The following is a 22,906-nucleotide window of genomic DNA, read 5'->3' as shown; positions in this document are numbered from 1 at the left end:
CGTCGCTCGGGTGAGGGGCGCCGTGGGTCGGGCGGCGTCCTCTCGCGCTTTCGGTGGCGCTGCCGCGAGCGCGGGGACTTCCGTTGTGGTCGACCGTGGACTTCCGTCCAGATCAGGGCTCCGGAGCTCCCGGCTTGGGGGCGCGCGGCCCCGGGGGTGCGAGGCAGAGGGTCCCGGCGGCACCTCCCGTGGCCTCCGGCCGCCATTCCCCTCCCAGCCTGCCGGCGGCCGCCCTCTCCCTGCGTCCGGGTCGGGGCTGCAGCAGCGCTCGCCGGCCTTCACGGGGTCCGGGGTGGGGGCGCCGAGGGCCTGGGCCCCGCACCTGCTTACCGGCCGGCCCTGTCCTCCCTCCCCGCAGTGACTCCCTGACAGCCGTCGCCGTGGAAAGAGGACGCGCCGCCAGCCCGCCCGCCAGGAGAAGCGGAGATGGACGTCCCCGGGGAGAACGGTGCGTCCTCGCCGCTGCAGCGCCGTGGTCGTGGAGCTCGAGTACCCGCATCTGCGAGAACTTAGTCCCGTGTTTGTTCGGCGCTCACCGGTGCCCTGCGCCGGCCAAAGTCACGTCCCCGCCCTAAGCGGTGTGCCTCCGTCCGGCCTCTTTGGTTTTCGGTTTTCTCCCTCGCGTTCCCCCCAACTTCGGATTTCCCTCAAAGCGGGGGTTCTCTGCAGCCCGACCCGCTGGGTATACCCGGAGCGGAGAACACCGCCTGGCACCTGGCAGGCGCTCGGGACTGGCGGGACCGAATCTGCTGATGTTTCCTCTTCGTGTTCATTGCTGGTTCCTGTCGGCTGAGGCTTGTTTAGAATCTCCGTGACTTTCTGGTCTTGTTCTGTCCCCGTCTGGCTTGAGCATCAGGGTGAGAAGACAGCCTCCGGAGATGCGCGGAGGCCCAAACCCTCCTATCTTCCCCTAAGGCATGTGGGCATCCCTGTATCCTTTGCTCCTGGCAACATGAGGCCGGTGGACTAGGTATCCTGGACACTTCATCCTGCCAAGAGCGTCCTGGGGGCTTCGCCAGTTTCATCACGTCTTCCTCCTATCTAGAAACATACTTGCCGCTGCATCCCTTCCTCCTTCCCGCCTGTACCCTCACGTTCAGTACCAGTCCGGAGCGCATGTGGTCCCATGGGCTGCGCTGGAGGACTTCACCCCTTGTCACAACCCTCCCAGCCCCTCGTAGCCTTACTTCGTGCCCGTCCGTGTGCTTGTGCCCACCACTGACATGCAGGTACAACCCTTCCACCTCTCTGGCTGGTTTATCCTCTTTGCAAGCTCTTCTTCCTCTGTCGTCTTCTGAAGCTGATCTTTCCCAGGACATGGTCTGGGGTCTCTCTCTATCCCCCCGACCCCAAGGGCACTCAGACGCTCCCAGGTGTTAAACTCCATCTGCTTTGTAGCAGGGCCTCCATTTTGTCTTGGACACAGTCTTTCCCCAGAGTCTGGATTCTTGTATCCACCTGCCTCCTTGGCGTCTTTACCCGGATGGCTTGCACTTCAAGCCCAATGTGCTCGCCCTTTCAGCCTGCTCTTTGCCGGCTCTTTGTCCTCCCGTGGAAGCAAACGGCCCCTCTGCTTACCAACCTAAGTTGTGGAGCGGCCACGTTCGTTCAGTCCCCCTTTATTGCTGTTTCCATCTCCAGAATACATTCGGATCCGCCTGCCTCTTTCCAGCCCCACCCAGATGCCACCACCCTGTGCCTCAGCCACACTAACTCACCTCCACCTCCGTGGACATCTGTGATTTCAACAGATACCGCTTCCTTCCCTTCCCATACATTCGACAACAGCAGCCAGGCTAACCTTTGAGAAACACAGGTTAGACCATAACTCTTAGGCTTAAACCTTCCATGGCTTCCTGTTGCACTCCGGATAGAGTAGAAGCTCCTTGCAGTGGCTTGCAAACCCTCCAGGATCTGACCCAACCTGTTTCCGCTTCCTGGAGCCTCTCCCTCAGCCCCTCAGCTGCCCCTCCAAAGGCCAGCAGTGTCTTTGGTCTCTTTGCTCTTCTAGACCCGATCCGTGCAAGAGCAAACCAGTCCGTGTACACTGCCGGCCGACCGCCCTCTCTTAGAACAGGACCCTGTGCTGCATCCCGCTCGTGGTGCGGCTTTATGGGGTGATCTTTGAATGTCAACACGTGCACCGTTGCTGTTCTCTTCGGTCCCTGTGTAGCGGTCCGCCTTGGGGGGCGGGGACCGATTTCCGCCATCTGCTGTGGGTGCACGTTCGTTTGTGTCCTGTGTCTTGCTTTCTCAAATGCTGTCGCAGCGAACGGCACCGGGACCGGCTGTGCGATGTCCGCCTGTAGGTCTCCTTGCTGGGCCGGAGGACACACGCATTTCTGATTTTGTAGGTGCTGCCGGGTGACTAAGTGACGCCTCCCCCAGTGCTATGCGGACTGTCTTCATTCTCCACAGCCTTGTACCCGTTTTACCAAACTCTTTGGTTTTTGACAACCTGAGAGGTGAAAAGTGGAATCTCAGGTTACTTTTGTTTTCTTTTACTTCGTCAGTTATTCGGTCCGCCGCCGTCGTTTGCCGGCGCTTCCGTCACATCGCTGCCTGTTTCCTCAGTGCGCGGGCGCGCTCCGCGGAGCCGGCTGGGGCGGGAGCCGCGGGCCCGCTTCCCGCTTACTGTTTCTTCAGCCTCGCTCGTGGGCTTCTGGCCGCGCAGAGCTTTAAAATGGCTTTTTACGCATCGTACTCTCAGTCTCCTCCGGTTTCGCGCTTGGTGTCGTAGTTAGACCTCTTGTCCCCAGGTGACAATTTCCTCCTGTTTTCTTGTTCCTTTTCTTTCCTTTTTTTAAAATTTTTTAAAGATGTATTCATTTATTTTGCGAGAGAGCACTAGTGCATGCACGCGTGAGTGAGTGGGGAGAGGGACAGAAGGAGAGGGAGAGAGAGAATCTCAAGCCGATGCCACATTGAGTGAGGAGCCCCGCATGGGACTTGGGTTCACAACCCGGAGATCGTGACCTGAGCCAAAATCAAGAGTCAGTCGCTCAACCCACTGAGTCACCCAGGCGCCCCTTCTTTTTCCTTTTATATATATTTTCCCTAAGGGAAAATACCGTTTATTGAATACACCATTTCCCCCTTTAATTTGATGGGCTACTTTTATGTTATACTAAGTTTTCTTTTATCTGCCTTGCGTGTGTTGGGTTTATTCCCAGGTGTTTAGTGGGTTTTGCTGCTACTGTAATGAGGTCTTTTCTTCAGTGTATCTTCACACTGTTCTTTGTAGATACGATGCCATTGACTGCTGTGCAATAACTTTGTCCTCAGGCACCCGCTTTTATCCTTTCACTACTTGTAAGAGTGTTCGTTTGTTTTTCCATGTCTGTGATTATAGCATCTGTGCGCTGCGATCCTGGTACCTCCAGATTCTCCCCTTTGTCTGATCGCACTGGTTAGCGCGCCCAGCACGGTGTCCGGGCTTGTCGTGACGGCCGACATCGTGGCCGTGTGCCCGCCTTTCGTGGAATTGCCTCTTTAGATACCATTAACTCTCATGCTGGTCTGTGAGTTAATTTACATGTAGGTGGTAGTTTTGGTGCTGTTTATCAGTATTTCCACCTTTTTTTTCCTTCTTCCTTTCTACTTTTTTTTTTTTTCCCTCCTGGGTACATGGTGGAATCGTACTTGTCTGCCCACTTGCAGTTGGATTCAGCTCAAGTGACGTGAAGGGTGGCCAGTGACATGGGAATGCCGTGATATGTGACACTTCTAGGTCTTTAAGAACTAGTATGAATTTGCTGTTTCCTCCTTTAGGACAAAGGCCCGGCTCCATCAGCCTGTGTTCTGCAGTGAGAAGGATGTGGAGCAGGACCCAAGCCTCAGCATACGTAGAGTTTGAGTGAGAAATAGAGCACTTGACGCGCGGGGGTTGTTTGTTGCTTCAGCATAAGTTAGCCTGTCCTGACTGATAGAGTACACTGGTTCCTGCCTTTAGAAGGACCGCTTCTGATCGCGTCCCATTAGACCTGACATTGGCTTTTGGCCGGAGATAGATACTTCCTTATATGAACAAATGTGTCTCTAATGTATCTACTGCTTTTTATAAAAAGCTTTTAAAGTCAACAAGGTATGTTGCATTTTTAAATATGTTTTATTAGCATAGATGGACATGATATAGGCCTTTCTTTTGCGATCTGGTAACATAACAATCATGTCACTAGATTGTGTAAAATTAAACGACCCTACAGTCCTGAAGTCCTGAAACAAACTTCACCTAGTCGGGATATGTTCTTCTTTTAATGTGCTGGTGGGTTCTGGTACCCAGTATTCCTCTCTAGGGTTTTTTCTGAGTCTGGTCTGTAACTTTCTTTATTGAGCATTACTAGAGGTTTGGGGAATGGTTATGCTTGCTTCATAGAAGGAGGTTGAAAGGTTTCTTTTTTCTATCCTGTGGAGCAGTCTAAATAACTTTGGAATGATGCATTCTTGAAAGACTTGACAGAATTATCCTGTGAAACTGTCTGGGACTTGTGCTCTTTCGAGGACAAAAGCTCTTGAATAAATGTATGCAGTTATTTTATGATAATTGAACTATGAAGATTTTTTTTTCTCTCTTCCTGAGTCAGTTTTAAAAATAAATCCACTTAAGTAATTTAAATACAAAAAGTAGTGTTTTCTAGAAAATTATGCATTTCAGCCAAGTTCTTAGGTTTATATGTGCGGAGTTGAGCACTCTAACTTAAGAATCTTTTAATTTCCTCTCTCTCTGGTCATTTCTGTTTATTGTGTTTGTGCATTTGTGCTTTCTACCTTTTCCTTGATTAGGTAATTAAGAATAATTGAAGTGACTAATTAGGACCTAATTACGATAATAGCGTACTTTAAATTTTTATAATTTTAGTAAGCTTGCAGCATTGTTTTTTAGGATCAAATAAGATGTGATTTGTGAAAGTGCTGCATCGACTTTACAGCATGGAAATATCCACTCAGTGCAATTATTATTACACTCAGTGTAATTATCCATTTTGGTAATTATTCGTAAGTGTCCAGGCCTTTAGCCGGACATAAGGGGATTTGTGAGAGCATTAGACATTTTCTGGCTCGGAGGAGCTTACGCTGTAGCTGGGGTCCCAGAAGGGTAAAGGGACATTACAGAACAGGAGGGCAGCGCAGCGACAGGGGTTAGGGCAGGGAGGCCCTAGGGAGGCATGGGGATGGATGGGGTGTGGGAACTAGGGGAAGGGTGCAGTTGCCCCAGGAAAGAGATCGGCTAACCAGGAGCCCAAGGTTTGCTAGAGGGAGTTGAGCTTCCAGGCGGGCTAGTGACGGAGCTATGGTGAAAGTGCGGATGGGGGTACAAGTGCAATTTCTTCTGGGTTCAGGGTGTGCTGTAAGAAGAGCCAGTCATCAGCAAATACATGTGGAGTCCCGAGGGTGCACTTGAACAACACTGAATTTGTTTTTGAAGGAAGAGTAGGTGTTGATGTAGTTTGTAAGCGAGGAATTCAGTTCTGCGGGACCTGAAGCCGGTGGTCTTTTGAAAACTGTCTATACCCGAATATGACTTACCTAGCCTTGAAAAACTGGTTGAATGACATGGTGAATGCATTTTAGATTATATCTTAAAGATGAGGACTGGGATTTTTGGGCCAGCTTAGCAAACCCAGAATTGCCAATGCTATTTTATTTTATTATTGGTTTTTTTTTTTATGCTATTTTAAAACGAAAACAAAAACGTTGGAGCATCTAGAGCCCTCTGTTAAGATGACGAGAAGGTACACTTTGGGGAGTGAAATTTTGTTGTTTTTATAGCTGCAGAGCCTGGTAATATTTTCTCTTTGTTGGCCCCAACCCTCAAATAATGCTGGACCTTTTTCCCCCAGACATTCTCCTGTTGGCTGATGAAAAATTTGACTTCGATCTTTCATTGTCTTCTTCAAGGTAAACCATGAGTTTTCTTCCCTTTCCTTGGGTTTAACCACATTCATTAAAGTCTTTCATTTAAATGCCATTGTTGTTAATAATCCTTTTATTTAAAACAGTGCAAATGAAGATGATGAGGTCTTCTTTGGACCCGTTGGGCATAAGGAAAGATGCGTTGCCGCCAGCTTGGAATTAAACCATCACATTCCTGAAGAACCTCTCTTGTCAGCCTCAGAAAGTCACTTCACCTGGAGTCCTCTCACTGGGGAAAAATTTGTGGAAGTGTATAAAGAAGCCCACTTACTGGCCTTACAGATAGAAAGCAAGAGCAAAAACAAGGCAGCCCAAGATGTCACAGCTGAAGACCTTTGGAGCCAGGGTGTGGAAAGATTTATACAGGAATCAAAATTAAAAATAAGCCTATTTGAGAAAGAAAATGAAATGAAGAAAAGCCCCAAGTCACTTAAGAGGGAGACCTATTATCTGTCAGACAGCCCCTTGCGGGGTGCGCCACTCCTGGGAACCCAGACCCCTTCTGGCGTGGCCCTCCCAAGGGCTCCCGCCCAGACACAGAGACCACCATGTTCGTCCCACTCTTCTCTGCCAGCGGAACCAAGTACTGTTCACCCTCCACACCAGTCAGGGACTCAGAAAAAGGTCATCAGCAAACTGGTGCAGCCCCGGGCTTTTTCTGCGAGAGGGAAGAACATTCCTGTGGCCACAGAGCAGGTAGACACACGCACATCCCAGAACATCTGTCTGGAGAGCTAGGTGCTCCCTTGCGTTTTAGCCCTTTGGTTTATGACCCTAAAGGAAACTGTGACAGGGAGAAGCTTGGAAACGTAGCTGTGCTGAGGGCTCAGAAGCATAGGAACAAGGCCCCAGGTGGCTCAGTTGGTTAAGCATCTGCCTTCGGCTCAGGTCATGATCTTGGGGTCCTGGAGTCAAGCCCTGCATCGGGGCTCCCCGCTCAGTGGGGAGCCGGCTTCTCCCTCTGCCTGTTCTGCTGGCTCTGCCTTCTGCTCACTGTGCTTGGGCTCTCTCTCTCTGACAAATAAATAAATAAAATCTTAGGAAAAAAGAAAAGAAAGAAGTATAGAAGCAGAAAGTCCATGAAGAGCAGGGGCAGCCTGGAGAGCTAGGTTTGGGGTGGATATGGACAGGGGCGGGACTACCTTCCTCTTGTGATGACTTAAAAACACCTCCTCCTGAATGTCTTTTGAAATTTGTCCTTTTGCTTTGTTACAACACTCGATTTTCTACTTATTAAGGATTTCATGTACATTAACAAGCAACTTCCAAAAATTCCCCTCCTGGGACAGCCACTAGCCGTCTTCCTTAGCTGTGAATTTGTTCAGATCGCTTTCCTCCCAGGAATTATGCGGATAAGCTGTCCTGGGAAGTGGCAGTGGACAGCCAGGTCTTTGGGATACGGCCGGTCAACTCTGGTGCACTGGGGCTCCTGGAGATTGTGGGGCAGGGCACTCGGGTGGGGGAAGGCGTCAAACGGCGGCTGCTTCCAGGCTTTGCTGACCTTGTGCCTGCTCAGGGGAGGCAGCTCCTGCTTTGAGGGGAAGCAGCAGTTAGAGCCTGCTGTGTGCCGTTTCTCAGCTCCGCGGCGGACCCGGGCCCAGGCCTCTGCTCTCTGAGCCGGTTGCAGAGGAATGGTACCGTACGGGGTTGTGAGCAGGTCTGGGTCAGTGCAAACCACCCAGCAAGGGCCGAGGAGCTTCTTTTCCCTCTATAAGGACATCTAACGAGCGGCACGGCTCCCTGCCCTCAGAACCCAGGGCCGATCCGAGCTCAGATCTTGTCTGCCACACTGAAGCCTGGACAGGGGACATGGGGGCTTCGCTTCCCCTAAATAGCCCTGCCGCTCCTTCAGTCATGCAAAGTCCTTTGCTGGAGCCCATTGGGATGTAAATTTCTAAAAGTGATGTGCCTAGAATGAGTGAAGGGGTCTTATGGGGAGTATGTGGACCGTGGCAGGGATTACAGGTGGACTCAGGCAATAAGGAAATGCAATATTAGAAAATAGTATGACATGAATGACCCTTGAGAACGTGCTTAAGGAGGGCAGCCAGACACAAAAGTTCACATATCGTATGCTCCCATTTCTGGGAAGGAACCATGATAGGCGAATTGTAGAGAGGGGAGTAGTTAGTGGCTGTCGAGGCGGGGAGGTTGACAGGAGTGGAAGGTGACTGCTGATGGCTGGCACTTTCCTACAGGGACAACAAGAATGTTCTTGGGTTGATACCGGCTGTACAACGTTGTGAATTTGCTAAAAACCCCTGACAAGTACGCTTTGAAATGGTGAATTTTAGGTTTCGTGAGCTATATCTCAGTTTTAAAATGCTGTAAAGGAAAAAGAAAGTTCTTGTTCTAATGCTGTGCTTACTTTATGATCTGCTGCTGCTTCTTCGTAGCCGGCCTTGTTATAAGGGGTTATCGACATACGCCGGGGTTCGTTCCCTGAATGCCCCTGGATCTAAATATTATCAGAAATTTATTCTTTGTTTGACTCTGCTGCCCAGAGAAAAATGGCTTCCAGTACTCTGCCCGGAAGATTCATTACAACTGAGCAGCGTCTCTGCTAGAAGGAATGACTTTTTTTTTTTTTTTATTTTTTTTTTTTAAAGATTTTTACTTATTTATTTGTCAGAGAGAGTGAGCACATGCAGACAGAGTGGAAGGCAGAGGCAGAGGGAGAAGCAGGCTCCCCGATGAGCAAGGAGCCCGATGCGGGACTCGATCCCAGGATGCTGGGATCATGACCTGAGCCGAAGGCAGCTGCTCAACCAACTGAGCCACCCAGGCGTCCCAGGAATGACGTTTTAATCAGCGGTTCCTTTCTAGACAGCATTTTAAAAGTTTTGTTACTAGAACCAGTTTCCTCATCATCCTTAGCTCAGAATCCTGATTGAGGAAAAGCTTTAGAGGATCTCTCTCCTGTTAATGTTCTGAGCATTATTCCCCTCTGTTGTTAGTAAGGAAGCAAATGCCATCCTCATTTTCGTCCATGCTGACTCGGTGCAGGAAGCGAGCTGCCGTGTCGCTTCGTCTGCTGATGAGTGGAGGGACGTGCGCAGCCCGGGAAGACGGATGGCGCCCGCCGTTGCTCTACACTGAAGCCTTGGTACTTCTGTACGTTGTTAAAGACCAGACAGTTCTCACATTTCATCTTAAAATTTTCAGCCTATGAAAAGGATAGCAGCCAGTCCTTCCCAGATGAAAATCCTCACTGAAAAGGAACCCCGCAGGGACGCGGTCCCTGACAAGTCCAGTGTGGCCCAGGAGCCCGCCAGCCTCCTGGCTGGGGGAAACCACTCGGTCCACGGCAAGCGATCGCTCCCGGTTCCGAACAAGGTGGGTCCGGCAGGGTTGGGGGCGGGCGTGGCCTGGGAGCAAAGCGATCAGGGGGGCAGTGCGCTAGACGTGCAGTGTGTCTTTGGGGGAGGTTGGAAATGGGATCAGTGCGAGGCCACTTGATGGAAGCTAGAGCGCAGGGCCTGGCGTGTGGTGGGGTCTCCGCGGACGGGATTCGGCATCTCCGAGCGTTGGTGTGTCTGTGCGGCTCCCCGCTTCCCTCAGAGACACGATGGGATGTCGGTGATTGGCTCCGCCGCTCACCGGCACAGACACAGCTGCCCACAGCCCGGCCGTTTCTTTCCTGGCCTTGTGGTTAAACGGAGCTGCGCGTCAGAACCACTTGTTAAAATTGCCAGAAGCTGGGCCCTACAGCTCGGACTCTGCGGGTGGGGGTTGGAGCCCAGAAATCAGCCTTTCAGCAAGGTCCCATGTGTCTTGTGCATGGCTTGGAAAACTACACTTGAGCCATGCGGCCTGGCCTTTCCCTTTAAATTCAAGACGATCATTGCTCAATTACTTAAAAACCCTATATTTGCAAAGAAAGGTATAGATCATGGGTATAGATCTTGAACTCTTTGATGACTCTGGGTGTTTTGTATTGTTTTTAACATTTTGCTGCAGTTGGGACTGAAGAAGACCCTGTTGAAACCACCTGGCTGTGTTGGCGGGCTCTCAAGAAAGTCTTCCTCGGGGTCCGTTCCAGCCCCGATTTCCAGCGTGGGTGCTTCTCCAGCAGCTGGCAGAGGTGCGGCCGGAGGGGAACTCAGTGCCCAGACCCACCTCTGCCTAGCCAGACCCGGCTCAGCCCTGAGGGCAATGTCCCTCTGAGACGTTTGGCTCCACAGAAGGTTGTGGAGGGTTTGCTGCGGTGTGGGGTGGGGGCCATTGTGTCAGGGTCCCTGCCCTTGTGGCGCTCCCTAATTCCGAGGAGAGCGCTCTCCGGCTGGGGTTAGTTTAGGGTGGCCCTGCCCTGCCACAGCTGCCCTGTGCTCCAGGGGCCTGCGAACGTGCAAGGACGCAGAGACCGGCCCCTGGACATGTAACCAGACACAGGTGTTAAAAATAGGTCTGTTCCAGATCACTTAGGGCACGTGACCCTAGTAAACTCGGCGTTTAGTTAAGTCCCCACACCGGAAGCGACGCAAGGCGGGTTGCCTTGTGGTCTCCGTGAGCCGGGGGCGCCATCTCGTGGTGAAGGGGAGAAGCCCGGGTGTGCTGGGGTGGGGGGCGGCCCTCCAGTCCCTTCCAGACTCACCCCGCTAGTCCTGTGCTATTTGCTGTCTAGACGCGTGTGGATTTTCTTCACAAAATGGGAAAAGCGTCCTCTCTGGAACCAGACTGATGTGATTAGGAGTCCTGACTGCCCGGTGGTGGGGATGAGAACTGAAGTCATTTCCGTAGCTGGACGGACGGCAGGACGGTGCCTCCCCTGCGACGTTGTCCGGGCTTTAGAGGGAGTGTGTGACGGGCCCGCCCCAGCCTCTGGAGTGGAGTGTGGCGGTGACCGGGGAAAGGGATCCCTGCCCGATGAGGGGCCGTGCAGTCTGTGCGGCCGGAGCCGCAGGGCAGCGGCTCTGCTCTACTGGGGGTTGCTGCAGCCCTGCCCTCGTAAAGGCTGCGAGACGGACGTTGAGTGGGCCTGACGGGGGTGTGTGTGTGTGTGTGAGTGTGTGTGATGTGCACAGACGGGGCTGGCGAGGTCCACGGGCAGCGTGTGGTGAGGAGCGCTGCGAAGCCGTTACGCACTGTGTGACACGGGCTGCGGCCTCAGCCTTCTCTTGACTTTCTACAGGAGTCGTCCCAGATGGGCGTCTTCGGGGGGGCCGTACTGGCACCTGAGTGCTTGCCCGGGTTTATCTTCTTTCTGTTGTAAATGGTGCCTGGGATTGCTGTGACCCAACTGCCCTGGGATTTGAAGGGACCAAGCAGCTAGGACAGCACCTTCTCTCCCTGTCCCCTCCCAACCTCCCTGACCAGAGGGGTGGGGCGCGTGACGACACTGTCCACTTCTGGCCGCTCGGCCAGGGCAGAGGTCTGCTGTCGACAACAGCAGGGAAGACGGGAACGCTGGGACTCACGACTACTTACATGGGTCTTGGTAACGTGTCTGCAGTTCGTACCTTAGAACACGCTCAGCTAAGCCAGGAGTAGCCAGACTTGTCCTGTGTTTGAGGACATTAGCTGACGGGCGCGCGGGATGTTGCTCACAGGTCCTGTGTCTGATCGTGAGGAGATCGTCGTGATACAAATTACCTTTACTCAAAAACTCTAAGTGCTAAGTAACTTCGTAATTTAAAAATAAGAAGCTTAAGTGGTAACCAGATTTTGTGTCTCCTCCTGCAGCTAGATCCAGCGAGCCTGCGGGGATTTCCACAGGTGCTTCCCCGCCTCCGTCACACCGCAGCCAGCTGGGCAGGATGGGACCTGCCGGGCCGCGGCAGCCTCTGCAGGCCGGCCCCTCGGGTGCCTCCTGCAGGCAGAGCAGGTGGGCCGCGGCTGCTGAGGCGCTGGCGGACCCGGCCAAGGCACCCCCCACAGTGGCTCTCGCCCAAGCCTCGTCCCCAGGACAGGGAGGCCCTGGGCCGAACTCCGGCCCCACCTGGTCACAGCCCTCTCCGCTGACAGCCGCTGGGAGCGCAAGAAGGCGTGACTCCTACCTACTCTGTGGGACGCGGGCCGTGCCCACCCCTACAAGTCAATTTAAGATCCCCAAGTTTGCTACTGGTAAGGAGTTTTTCATATGTTTTTAAAATATTGAACAGATTCTACGTAAGGTTTTTTTTAGCTTTCTCTCTTTCTCCCTCTTTTTTTTGAAGATTTTATTTATTTGAGAGAGAGAAAAAGAGAGAGCATGAGATGGGGGAGAGTCAGAGGAAAAAATAGACTCCCCGCTAAGCAGGGAGCCTGATGTGGGACTTGATCCAAGACTCCAGGATCATGACCTGGGCCACCCAGGGGCCTGGCTTTCTTTTTTCTTACAGCACTTAAATGTGTTGTTCTAGCATCTTCTCACTTGCGCCCTTTCAGATGAGAACTCCGCGGCGTTCTTGTCTCACAGTCACTCCCCTCTGTCCCATGGCTGCTCCTGTGCTGCTCTCAGAAGTTCCTCTCTCGTTCTTTTTCAGCATGTCGGTTATTAGCAGTTCTGACGCGGCTTTCTTTGGGTTCGTCCTTCTTGGGGATTCTGAGCTGCTTTGACCCGTGGGTTGATATTTGTGTTAATTCTGGGGGGAAAAACTTGGCTTTTTTCTTGCTTCCCTTCATTTCCTGGGACTTTAATCACAAGTGTTACAGGCCTCTCGGTGTGGCCTTGTCGGTCACGGAGGCCCTGGCTTTCCCCACCTTTTCTTGTGTTTCGGTTTGGCCGTTTCAAGGTGATATCTTCGCGTTTACATCTTTCTTTCCAGTTAATTTTTCATTTCTGATATTGTAGTTTTCCCATCTTTGTCCTAACAGTGTTTGTTTAAATTCTCGGACATATTATGATGGTTGTTTTAAGCTGTTCGTTCTGATGCCATCTCCCCGATCATGCTGGGGTCCGTTTCTACCACTAAGTGTTTTTCTGGTGATGGTCACATTTTCCTGCTTCTTTACAGGTTTAATAATTGTTGATCATCTCTTAGATGGTTAAGTTCAGGATTTTTGATATCTGTGTTCTGTTGTCCTGTGTTAAGGAGCTGAATCTTACCCTGAAAAGCATTTAAATTGCAGGTCAACTTGATCCTTTTGTGGATTCTTTTTAAGCTTTGATGGGGCAGGTCTTGAACCGTTACCCTGGGGACCAGGCAGCCCTGCTATGAACACTTGCCTCTCTGAGTCCCTGCTGAGCCTGCCCTATGCTCCTGAGGTCTCCGCTCCAGCCGGATTGGCGTGGTGGTCTCGCAGCCCCGTGCGAGTGGTGACAGTTGTTCCCACTGGCCATCTTCATCATGGCCTGTTGGAGTCTCATGCTGCTATACATGTGCTGCTGTTTCCTGTGCAGCTGGCTTGGGCTCCCTCCCCATTTCTAGAGCTTTTCCTCTGTAGCTCCCACCTGTCTAGGTCTGCCCCCCGAATTCCCACCCCCCTCCGCATCCTCCTATGATCAGTAAGACCGGGGGGCTGGTGTGGCCTCCCCTACCTGCACCGGCGTGGTGTCTGGCAGATAGTAGGGGGGTGTTCAGTGGAGGTACATTCATCTAAGAAATGCATAATTGTGAACATTGTACAGCGCAGACTCAAGGGAGAGGGGAGTTGTAGCCTCTCCCACGTGAATGTGCTTTCTAGGAGCTGTACGAAGTTTCCAGCACCACCGGCCCGCACAGGTGGCCTTTATGGCCCAGAAGCCTCCTTTGCCTTGTTTTGCCGTAATTAGCTCCTCTTCCTCATGCTCCCATGCAGCTGCTTCTGCTCCAGCCTTCCCATCTGTCAGCCTGGAAGGTGGGATCGGTGAGGAGGAGCAAGGAGGCTCACCGAAAGTTGTGTGTGCCACGCCCATCTCTGCCCCATTGCCTGGGCCTCAGTCATGGGACTGTGCTCACCTGCCAGGGAAGCAGAGACAGGTTGTCCTCCTGCCTCGCTGACGTTTCTTACTAAGAAGAGGAGAGTGGCTGTTGAACGAACTGGCAGCCTCAGCCAAGTTAGCGGGTGAGGTGAGAGGTGAGGGCCGAGAGGCAGCAGGGGCCGGCTCTCCAGCACCTCGGGACTGAGGAATGGATTGGAGTAATTCAGTGCAGGGGCCGCCATGGGGCTTTAGACCTTCAACAGAGCCCTCCCCTGAGGGGCAAGGAGGCCCTCATGGTCAAGAATGGAAGCTGGGGGGCGCCTGTGTGGCTCAGTGGGTTAAAACCTCTGCCTTCAGCTCAGGTCATGATCCCAGGGTTCTGGGATCGAGCCTTGCGTCGGGGTCTCTGCTCAGCAGGGAACCTGCTTCCCCCTCTGTCTCTGCCTGCCTCTCTGCCTGCTTGTGATCTCTGTCAAATAAATGAATAAAATCTTTAAAAAAAAAGAAAAAAAAAGAATGGAAACTGGCAGAGCCAGGTGGAAGCCTGGCCAGGATGTGAACTAGAGACTGGGCGGGGGGGGGGGGGGGCTGGGAGATTGGGGGAGCCTGCGGCAGTGTGGGGAGGGGCCTCCGCACGCCACCCGGGGCCTGCCTCCCACATCGGGGGATGGCACGAGAAAGCGCAGCCCTGGCGCAGGTCCACGGGCCAGTCTGGACGTGTTGAGTTGGAGATGCCGCAGGGCTCCTGTGGGCCGGGCTGAGCAGGCGGGTGAACGCATGAGTTTGGATCCTGTGGGAGAAGCCGCACCTAGAGATAAAGTGTAGAGTCCAGCCAAGGGCCCAGTGTGTTCACGGAAATGGGTTCTTCAGGGTGACCGTGTTTAGCAGAGCTTGCTTCCTTTCCTGCCAGATGCCCATAGCCATGGCCCTCCAACGACCTTTGTCTGCTGGCCTTGTCGAGCTGCGAGGCCACAGGAATAGTACCGGTCCCAGTGCCTATCACCTGCTGCCCTCTCCTGCCCATTCTGGGCCCTTAACAGCGCCTCCAGCTCCTCTGGAGTCTGTTTGTCCTTTCCTCACCGTGTCAGGGACAGGGCTGTCTCACAAGCACCTTTCATCATCCGCCCTGGGTCAGGCTGTTCCCACAAAGTCCGGGCTGGCGAGGCTGCGGGGAGTGACCACCCTGCTCAGAACACCCCGCTCTGTGCCCCCGTGGCAGCGTGCTCCCTCTGGCTGTGCATACTGGGGGTCGTGACACCAACTGTCATTGTCGAGGGGACGTGGGGCCCCTGGGAACAGGGCCCTGCCCCAGAGCTTTCGGTGTTTGAGGAGAGCTGCTCTTGTCGAAGAGCCCTGGATGGGGGGTTTGTCACTCTCCCCACGTGTGGCGGACTGTACACGCCCCTCTCCTGGTCCAGGTGAGCCCGCGGACAGCGCGACACCGAGGTCCTGTCGAGCACGGAGGCCGCAGTCCTGCACATCGGTAGGGAGGTGAGTCGGTGTGTCCTTTGATTTTATATCACTCCGAGAAGGAGCCTGCTCGTCTCAGCGTTCTCAAGCAGGTGTGTGCTGACCCCACAGCCCAGCCCCACGCGGCCTGAGCCCCAGTCCGTCTGTCACATCTGCCTCGTGACAGTCGCAGGCTTGCCGCCTGTGGTATAACGAGCTGACTCTCAGGCCTGACCTCGTGGCAGAAACGTCCACCCCCACAGGTGTGAAAGGGGGCTCTCGTTTGTGCCGCGGGTGAGACCGGTGTAGTGTCGTTAGTCTGGCTGGGGGTTTTGAATCCTGGCTGCACTGTCCCTGGTCTGTGAGCTAATGCAAGTTCCTGGACATTCCTGACCTCGTTTCCTCAGCGGTGTGCTGGGGATGGGGCACACTCAGCACAGCAGACAGTAAGAACACGCACGTGCACAAACGCACATGTGCGTGAGCCCAAGGCCGGGACTGTCCTTCCCCTGCCACCCTTTACTGCCACCTGCTGGGGTTCGAGGGCCCTCTGTGACAGCCTGGCCCCGGCCCGGCTGCCCGGGCGCTCTGTCCCAGCTCTGCTCCTCCCTGCACGCGTCCACTGGGAGAGGAGGCAGACGTGAGGACGCTCCCCCAGGGGAGCAGCGTTTCCAGGTCCCGTGTGCAGCCAGCATGGGGGTGCTGCTTTGCACATGGCTGGGCTGGGCTGGGGTAAGGGGTTAAGCCAAGTGGCGGCTCAGACACCAGAGCAGGGGCCCTGATGCTGGCTCTGCCACAGACCGGCCTTAGCCTTTCATTTATTTGAGTGTGAACTTTGGAGGTGCTTCATGGGTGGACAGATGCTTCCCCTTACAGGGTTAGCCGCGCTGCAGGTCTTTCCCTTAGCACCCACGGCCCGACAGCCACGGCCTGCCTCACTGTACCCCGTCCCTCAGTCCTCTGCCTGTGCAACGGGACAGTAGTTCCTGCCTCCCTGGGTTACAATGAAGATTATGTTTGTTTGTGTTTTCATCTGTTCTTACTGGAGTTCAGCAGTAAGGGGAGTAAGGCAGTGGTTCCAGAACTTTGCAGAGAGTGGCTGCTTGACTGAGAGCCCCGCCTCTCCTACCGGTGCCCTGGAGCGATTCAGTTTTCCAGTTAATATTAATTAAAGTTTGTTTTCAGACTCTTTTCAAAGCAGGTAAAGATTGTCCCTGATGGATGGTGTGTCGCCCGCAGCCCTCCTGTGGGCCGCGTGTTGGTAGGACAGCCTCGACTTGTTTACTTTAAAGTAGCAGCGGGCTCCACACAGATGGGTGGATTCACTGGCCGTCAAAGCCACGGGGATCGCCCAAGTTGGAAGGAGGGATGTGCAAGAAATCATGTGCAGCTGCCCTGATGTACTCATAGGGGCTCACACATGCTTGGGGGGCCCTTCCCCCCAGGAATGAGTGGACACGCTCATGAGCCCAGGCCAGGCCCCACTGTGGGTCTGCCTTTCCTTCTGCAAACACCTACCCCATCAGAAGGTGACTTCCAGATGTCTCTGACCCTTCCACGCAGTGCGTCTGCACGACCCCGCCTGGAGGGTGCCCGTCATGTCTGGTCAGAACCTGCGGGCAGGGCGGAGCGGCCACTGACCGAGGAACCAGAAGCCCACACCAGGGCCTCCCAGGGGGCTGGGGCAGCCCTTCCTGCCCAGAGCAGAACTCCAGCAGGCTTCATGGGCTTGGATCTTTTATCCTTCGTGTTGAAATCTGGGGCTTTTTACTGCATTAGCATATTGGCTGAATGGATATTTTTTTAGTCACGTCTGCTGAAGACTCCAGTTTTGTTTTTCCAGGGTGGTTGTCCATAGCACTCCCGCTAGACGCTCGTCAGTGGCGGCCCCGCAGAGCCTTGGAAGCTGTACAAGGACCCCCTTGAGTAGGAAGCACGTGTCAGCCCTGCCCACACCTGCCAGCCGCCGGCTCTCCGGCCTTCCAGTGATGACCCCTAAAACCGTGCCCAGAGCTCTCGCTTCACCTCTGTGCGTGTCCGCCCGGTGGCTTTCTTCTGAGCCCCGGAAAAAGTCTTCGGTGAGGTAAGAGGTAAAGGCTGCAGTACGTTCATCTCGGACTCTCAGGACCCAAGGTGATTCTTGCACTAGAAAGACTGCCTAGTCTGGCGGGTGAGTCACTTGTCGGGAACCAGCCAGGCCGAGGCTGAGCACATCTGCTCAGCTGCAGCCACGGGGGTCTGTCAGTGGGCCTCTGAAGCGAGGGAGGGCACCTGCTTGTTCCACTGTCATAGTCCCCACCCAGCGTCCTATCCCGGTTGGCTGCTGGGCTGGGCAAGGAGGGAGAGCATCTGTCCTGATCGCCGGTCGCTGTGGGCCACGGCCTCTCACTGGGAACAGCCCTGTGGACAGAGGGCCCCGTAAGGTGTGCCCCCATCCGGAGCTCTGGGGTCTGGTGCGGTCTTTGCGACTGGGTACCCGGGAGAGTCCCACAATCTGGCTGCTAGGGTGTTGGTCAGGGGTGACCACACCCAGATTTCCCGAGAAACAAACTGAATTCGCTAGACTATCTGTCCTACCTGCCTCTCCCCCCTCCCTCCGCTCTCTCCCCACTACTTTGCTCCTGCCGTGATGCCCCCCATCCCCCAACATGGCAAATAGGCTGTCCTGGCTGTCCTCCACCTGGAATGCACCTCCCTCCACAGCTGAAGTCCATGTTGAAGGGCCAACCTCAGGGGCCTTTCCAGAAAGCCTCACTCCCCACCTGGTCACTTCCATTTTCCTGTTTGATCGTCTTCAGAGCGTCTGTCCTTGCTGCCGGACGCGGAGTACGTACTGGTCTAGTTACCGGATTCCCCAGGAAAGGGGAGCGAAATAGGCCTGTGGGGACAGCAGGCTAGCGAACGGTTAGAGCCAGAGGACCTCAGACTTTTATTTTTATCCATGAGGAGGCTCAAGGCTGGAAGGAGCCTCGCGCACGGTGGGAGCTGCCATGGACGGCACGCGCCACCTGACACGCCTCCTCCAAAGCTGGACTCCTTGCCCACAAGCTAGCACGTCCCCAGACCCCTCCTAAGATTTCTGTTTGTCTGGCAGAGCTGCACCAACGCAGAGGAACAGCAGCGAGGCTACCTCTGGGCGCGAGGACTCGTCACCTGAGGGGCCTTTGTCCCCTCCGTCGGCTGTGCCACAGGCACTTCACTTTTCTCCAGAGGAGAGGGACTTGACTTTTACAAAAAGCATCGGCACGGAAGTAGCGCTGGGTGCAGCCCAGCCCCCTGGAGACGCGGCCGCCAGTGAGGTACCTGTGTCACCCCGGGTGACCCGGCTGACTTACCACAACGGTCCCCAGAAGCAGTTTCCAGGACTTGATCCATTGTCCCTGGGGCCTCCAGTGCCAGCAGTGCCAGAGAGAGGGAGTGTGCGCCTCCAGCGGGGACCGAAGCCAGCCACCACCCCCCCCCCCCCCGTCGGATGGGAGAGGGCCAGGCTCCAAGCAGGGCAGCAGTGGGAGGGTCGGGGGGAGCTCCGGTGCAGGCTGTTGGCGGGGGCAGCGGTTGGGGGTGGGGCTGTGTGGGGGGCAGCCAGAGAGGAGAGAACTCAGCAGGTGCCCACACAGCCATTCCAACCCCTAAAGGCCCCTCCTTCCCTGGGTCTCCTATGTTTTCTCAGAATGGTTGACAGAAAGTTACCGGAAGTGCCTTTAAGTCTTGTGTTCTCGTCTAGGCTCTTCTCGTGGATCTCAGACTGGACCAGCTGGCCGTCACCCCACAAGCTGAAAGCACAGCCCCCCTCGACGTCCCTCTCATTGACTTTTGCAATAGTCCGGAGGTGCACGTGGCTCTGGGATCTGAGCGTGGACCACTGATTGACCTGCTGCTCAACACTCCAGACATGGACAGGAACACTGCGTCCAAGGCCCCCCAGGAGGTGGGACAGGTGAGGAGCGGCCGCTGGCTCTGTGGCCGTGTCGCCTCGGGTGGTCTCCCTTCTGGGTCTGTTCCTTGTCCTACGGTGCTTCACAGTGACCCTTGAGAGTGGCCCAGGAGGTTTCTAAAGTGACATGGCTCAGGGCACACCCCACTGGTGGCACCAGGTCCTGGTACAGGATCCTGCCTGGGAAGCCCAGGCTCTCGGAGGGTGGGGGGTCACATCACCGCCCCTGCAGGGCTCCCCCTACCCCCCACCTACTCTGTGACGAGGGAACTCCGAGTCCTTCCGTGTGGCATTTCCTCCTTCCGGCTCCGGCTCCTCTGTCCGCGGGCCTGAGCCAGGCTGTCCGGGCAGTTGGCGGCCCCGCGCTGCAGCAGAGAGGCCTGGAGGGGAGCCTGGAGGGGCAGTGTGGCCGCACGGCTCACCGCCTGTCCCTTCTTGCAGCTGATCGACTTGGCTTCTCCTCTGATCCAGCTGAGCCCTGCGGCTGACAAGGAAAACGTGGATTCTCCGCTTCTCAAGTTCTGAGGAGAACACAGTCCTTTGCGTTTCATTCTTTCTAAAAGAACCTTCAGTCCTAAGGTGGTTTTCAACCCTTAGAAAAAATCTTAGGAGAAGTTGTACTGGGGGGAAAAGCCAACCTTTGGTAAGGGTCCTGTGCCTGGAGGGCTTGCTGTGGGCGGGGGGGGGGGTGTGTTTGTGTCTCCCGGTCACTGCTGCCCAGAACCTCCCACACGTGCTGCCCCAGCGCCGGGCTGAGACGCGGAGGTGCGGTTGTTCCGGTTGAAGAATTCTGTTTTGGATGTAAAATAGCACGTGACTATTTTTAAAATTAAGTTTGTATGAAAGTTAAATATTCTAGACTTAAATTGTAAAATAAATGAAAATTATTAAAACACACCTTGGTTTTTAAGGTTGTCTAGATTTTCAAACATGCATAACTATTTTTATTATTATCAGATTAGGTATGCAAACCTTTCTTTTTTTTTAAAGATTTTATTTATTTACTTGTCAGAGAGGGAGCACAAGCAGGGGGAGCTACAGGCAGAGGAAGAAGCAGGCTCCCGCTAGCAGAGAGCCCTTGGCGGGACTCAATCCCAGGACTCCAAGATCATGATCTGAGCCCAAAGCAGATGCTTAACCAACTGAGCCACCCAGGTGCCCCTAGGTTATCCAAACTTTAGTTGTTTCAAGTGATTTTCAAAATTGAGTATGAGTAAAAATTGGTTTAAATGCAGACCCAGGCTCACGGCCCAGGTCTGGGGCTGGCCTAGTAATCTGCACTTCCAGCCCACACTCAGGACACACCTGGAGAAGAGGCTGCTCCGGGGAGTGAGGGGGCCAGGCCGAGGGAGAGGTGTGGGAGCTGAGGTCCAGCCTGTCTGGGAACGGGGGTGAGGAGGACCCCTCCATGTGCTCAGAGCAGGAGCCTATCTGGTAGAGGGAGCTGAGGGCCACTGAAAGGTTTCTTCCCTGACTGAAGCCATTCTCATTTAAATCTTTTCTAAAAACTAGCTGGCTTGGAAGCCAGTGATCTATATAGATACCTCATTTTTTGAGAAAATTTTGCAGTCTGAGTGCAGTGGCCTCTCAGCAGACTGGAGTCACGGGGCCTGCTGTTTGGGCTCCCGTCTGGTATTTCCTGCCCGATACCAGGGAGCCTCGGTCCACAGAGTGCAGAGGGGGACAAGCCAGGGGCCGTGCTTTGAGCTTTCTCTGGTTAACGTTTCAAATGGAGAGGGGACTCCTGTGCTGCCCAGAAAAGGCCCGCGTGTCTCAGCACTGCACCTGTGGAGGAGCTTTCCATCCAAAGGCGGGAATGCTTGCCAGTGTGAGCGCTTACCTGGAGCTGTCTGCGTCAGCTCAGACTCTGGAAGCAGGGTGCCCTGCTCTAGATACACTCCCTGGCCAGGGGGACAGAGAAGTGACCAGAATCACGGCAGCCCCCTCCTCCCTTGGCTCTGTTCCTGAGGGCGACAAGCATGCTAGGCTCCCATATTCATGGAAGGTGTCCTCTGATGTGGCCCCTCAGTTCACAGGGGAAAACCCGAAGCCTGGAACTGATCCTTCACATGTTACTTATGTCTTATGTATCTATTTTTAAGTAATCTTCACACTGAACTTGGGGCTGGAACTCATGAACCCGAGACCAAGAATTGCAAGCTCTTCTTAGGAGCGGGACAGGCGCCCTGTGCATTGATGGAGACTACTGCGGGCAGGCTGCTTTGCTCCCAGCGACACAGAAGTGAGCAAAGCTCATGCCTCCCCCTCACCTGGGGCTTTACGGTTCAATAGGAAGGAGGGACATTAAACTCTTCGTCAATATACAATCATTAAGTGGGGCTCTGGCCATCCCATCCAAACCAAGGGGATGAGCTGGGCCTTGGGCCTTGGCCTGCTCCCTGGCTCTTCTCGCCCCTCCCCTCCCTCAGGCTGCCTGGGGAGTGGCCAGGCTCTTGGGGCCCAGGGGCATCGCCAATCTACAGGCGCCCCCAGACAGGACAGAAGTAATAGGATTTTAATCCTGTTAAAAAGACAGATACTCGAGCTCCCTGAGTGGTGGCCACGCTCTCCACACAGTAGCGTGAGGGCTGTTGGTGGCCACTACAGAGCCACCCTCCCGGGTTTAAGAGGTCCAACTTCATGCCATTTTTACCGTATTTCACTAAGCTCCTGATGCCCATCTCCGGAATCTACACATACGACATCGCTGTTGACAGACGGCACTTAGGATGTCGCTGTCCTTCCCACGGCTGAACCATCCAAAGCGGCTGAAATGCCAGATCTTTAACTTAAAAGCAGCAGAAAATGCTGCAAACGTTTCATGTTTCAGCCACCTCGTGGGTGGGTTTGCAGCATACCTAAACCCAAACCCTTTGCTCAGGCAGGAAAACTGGACTTCCGCCCTAACCTTGTACCGAAATGCCACACCCAGGAAGGGTGAAGTCCTCTAGACTGAGCCAAAATGTCCAGTGGCCTCGGCTCAGCCACTCTAGACTCAACTGAACATTCACCCCAAAGTTGCTTTCAGCTCTTCTGGGAGGTGTGAGATGAAACAGATAGTCTCATCGATGTTTTGTTGGCTGATACCTTGTTCTTTGGAAAAAGCCGTCATTCCTGTTTCCCCACGGGGCCCTGTGACCGGCCCTTCTGTCAGGGAGCTCACCCTGTGGCTGCTCCTGGCACCGGTGGTCACGACTCTTTAGGTCACAGGTCCTGCTTCTCTTCTCAGAAACAGAGTCTTGGGGCCTTCCTTGTTTCTCTCCAGACCCTGAAGCTATTCCTGCCCTCAGGAAAATGATCCTTAAGAATGATCCATGTTTTCAGTCCACTGCCAATCTACTGAGAAACTGTGAAGAAACTACCACAGTTTTAACCTGAGGCTTTGGGTGGTGGGTGTTAGTGGCCTGATTCCCACCTATTCGCATCTGTTCCCTTGCACTTTCAAACCATGGTTCCAATTCTACATGAAATCTCGTAGATCTCCATCCAATTGCCGTCCAGTTTTAGTGGGCAGCACCAACGGTTTTTAAACATGACTGAGAACCAAACAGAAAGTAAGAGTACATGGCACGTTGCAAAGATAAAACTGTTTAGAGAGGCTTCATTTAATGCTATGATTGGTGTTCCCTCTGGGCCACTCTAAGATGTGGCACTGGGTTTGAAGTGAAGAAAGGTCAGAGTCGCCAATTTATTTATTTTTTAAAAGATGTTATTTATCTGACAGACACAGCTCACAAGTAGGCAGAGAGGCAGGCAGAGAGGCGGAACAGGCTCCCAGCTGAGCAGAG

At 54.1% G+C, this 22,906-nt stretch overlaps 1 protein-coding gene across 1 annotated transcript; it reads left to right on the top strand.

Annotated features, from left to right (window-relative positions):
* LOC111157502 (G2 and S-phase expressed 1) lies at positions 1 to 20,009 on the top strand. The gene is made up of 12 exons (XM_022518953.1): positions 1 to 10; positions 359 to 448; positions 5,841 to 5,898; positions 6,000 to 6,609; positions 9,079 to 9,249; positions 9,874 to 9,997; positions 11,596 to 11,976; positions 15,154 to 15,226; positions 17,028 to 17,267; positions 18,279 to 18,483; positions 18,909 to 19,121; positions 19,560 to 20,009. Exons 2-12 carry the CDS (start codon positions 427 to 429, stop codon positions 19,641 to 19,643), a joined length of 2,181 nt encoding a protein of 726 aa, XP_022374661.1. The 5' UTR covers positions 1 to 10; positions 359 to 426; the 3' UTR covers positions 19,644 to 20,009.
* The last annotated feature ends 2,897 nt before the right edge of the window (positions 20,010 to 22,906 follow it).

Source organism: Enhydra lutris, unplaced genomic scaffold (genome assembly GCF_002288905.1).
Source record: "Enhydra lutris kenyoni isolate GAN:26980312 unplaced genomic scaffold, ASM228890v2 scaffoldscaffold55, whole genome shotgun sequence".
NCBI classification, from domain to species: Eukaryota; Metazoa; Chordata; class Mammalia; order Carnivora; family Mustelidae; genus Enhydra; species Enhydra lutris.
This window is presented reverse-complemented; position numbering and strand designations above follow the sequence as displayed.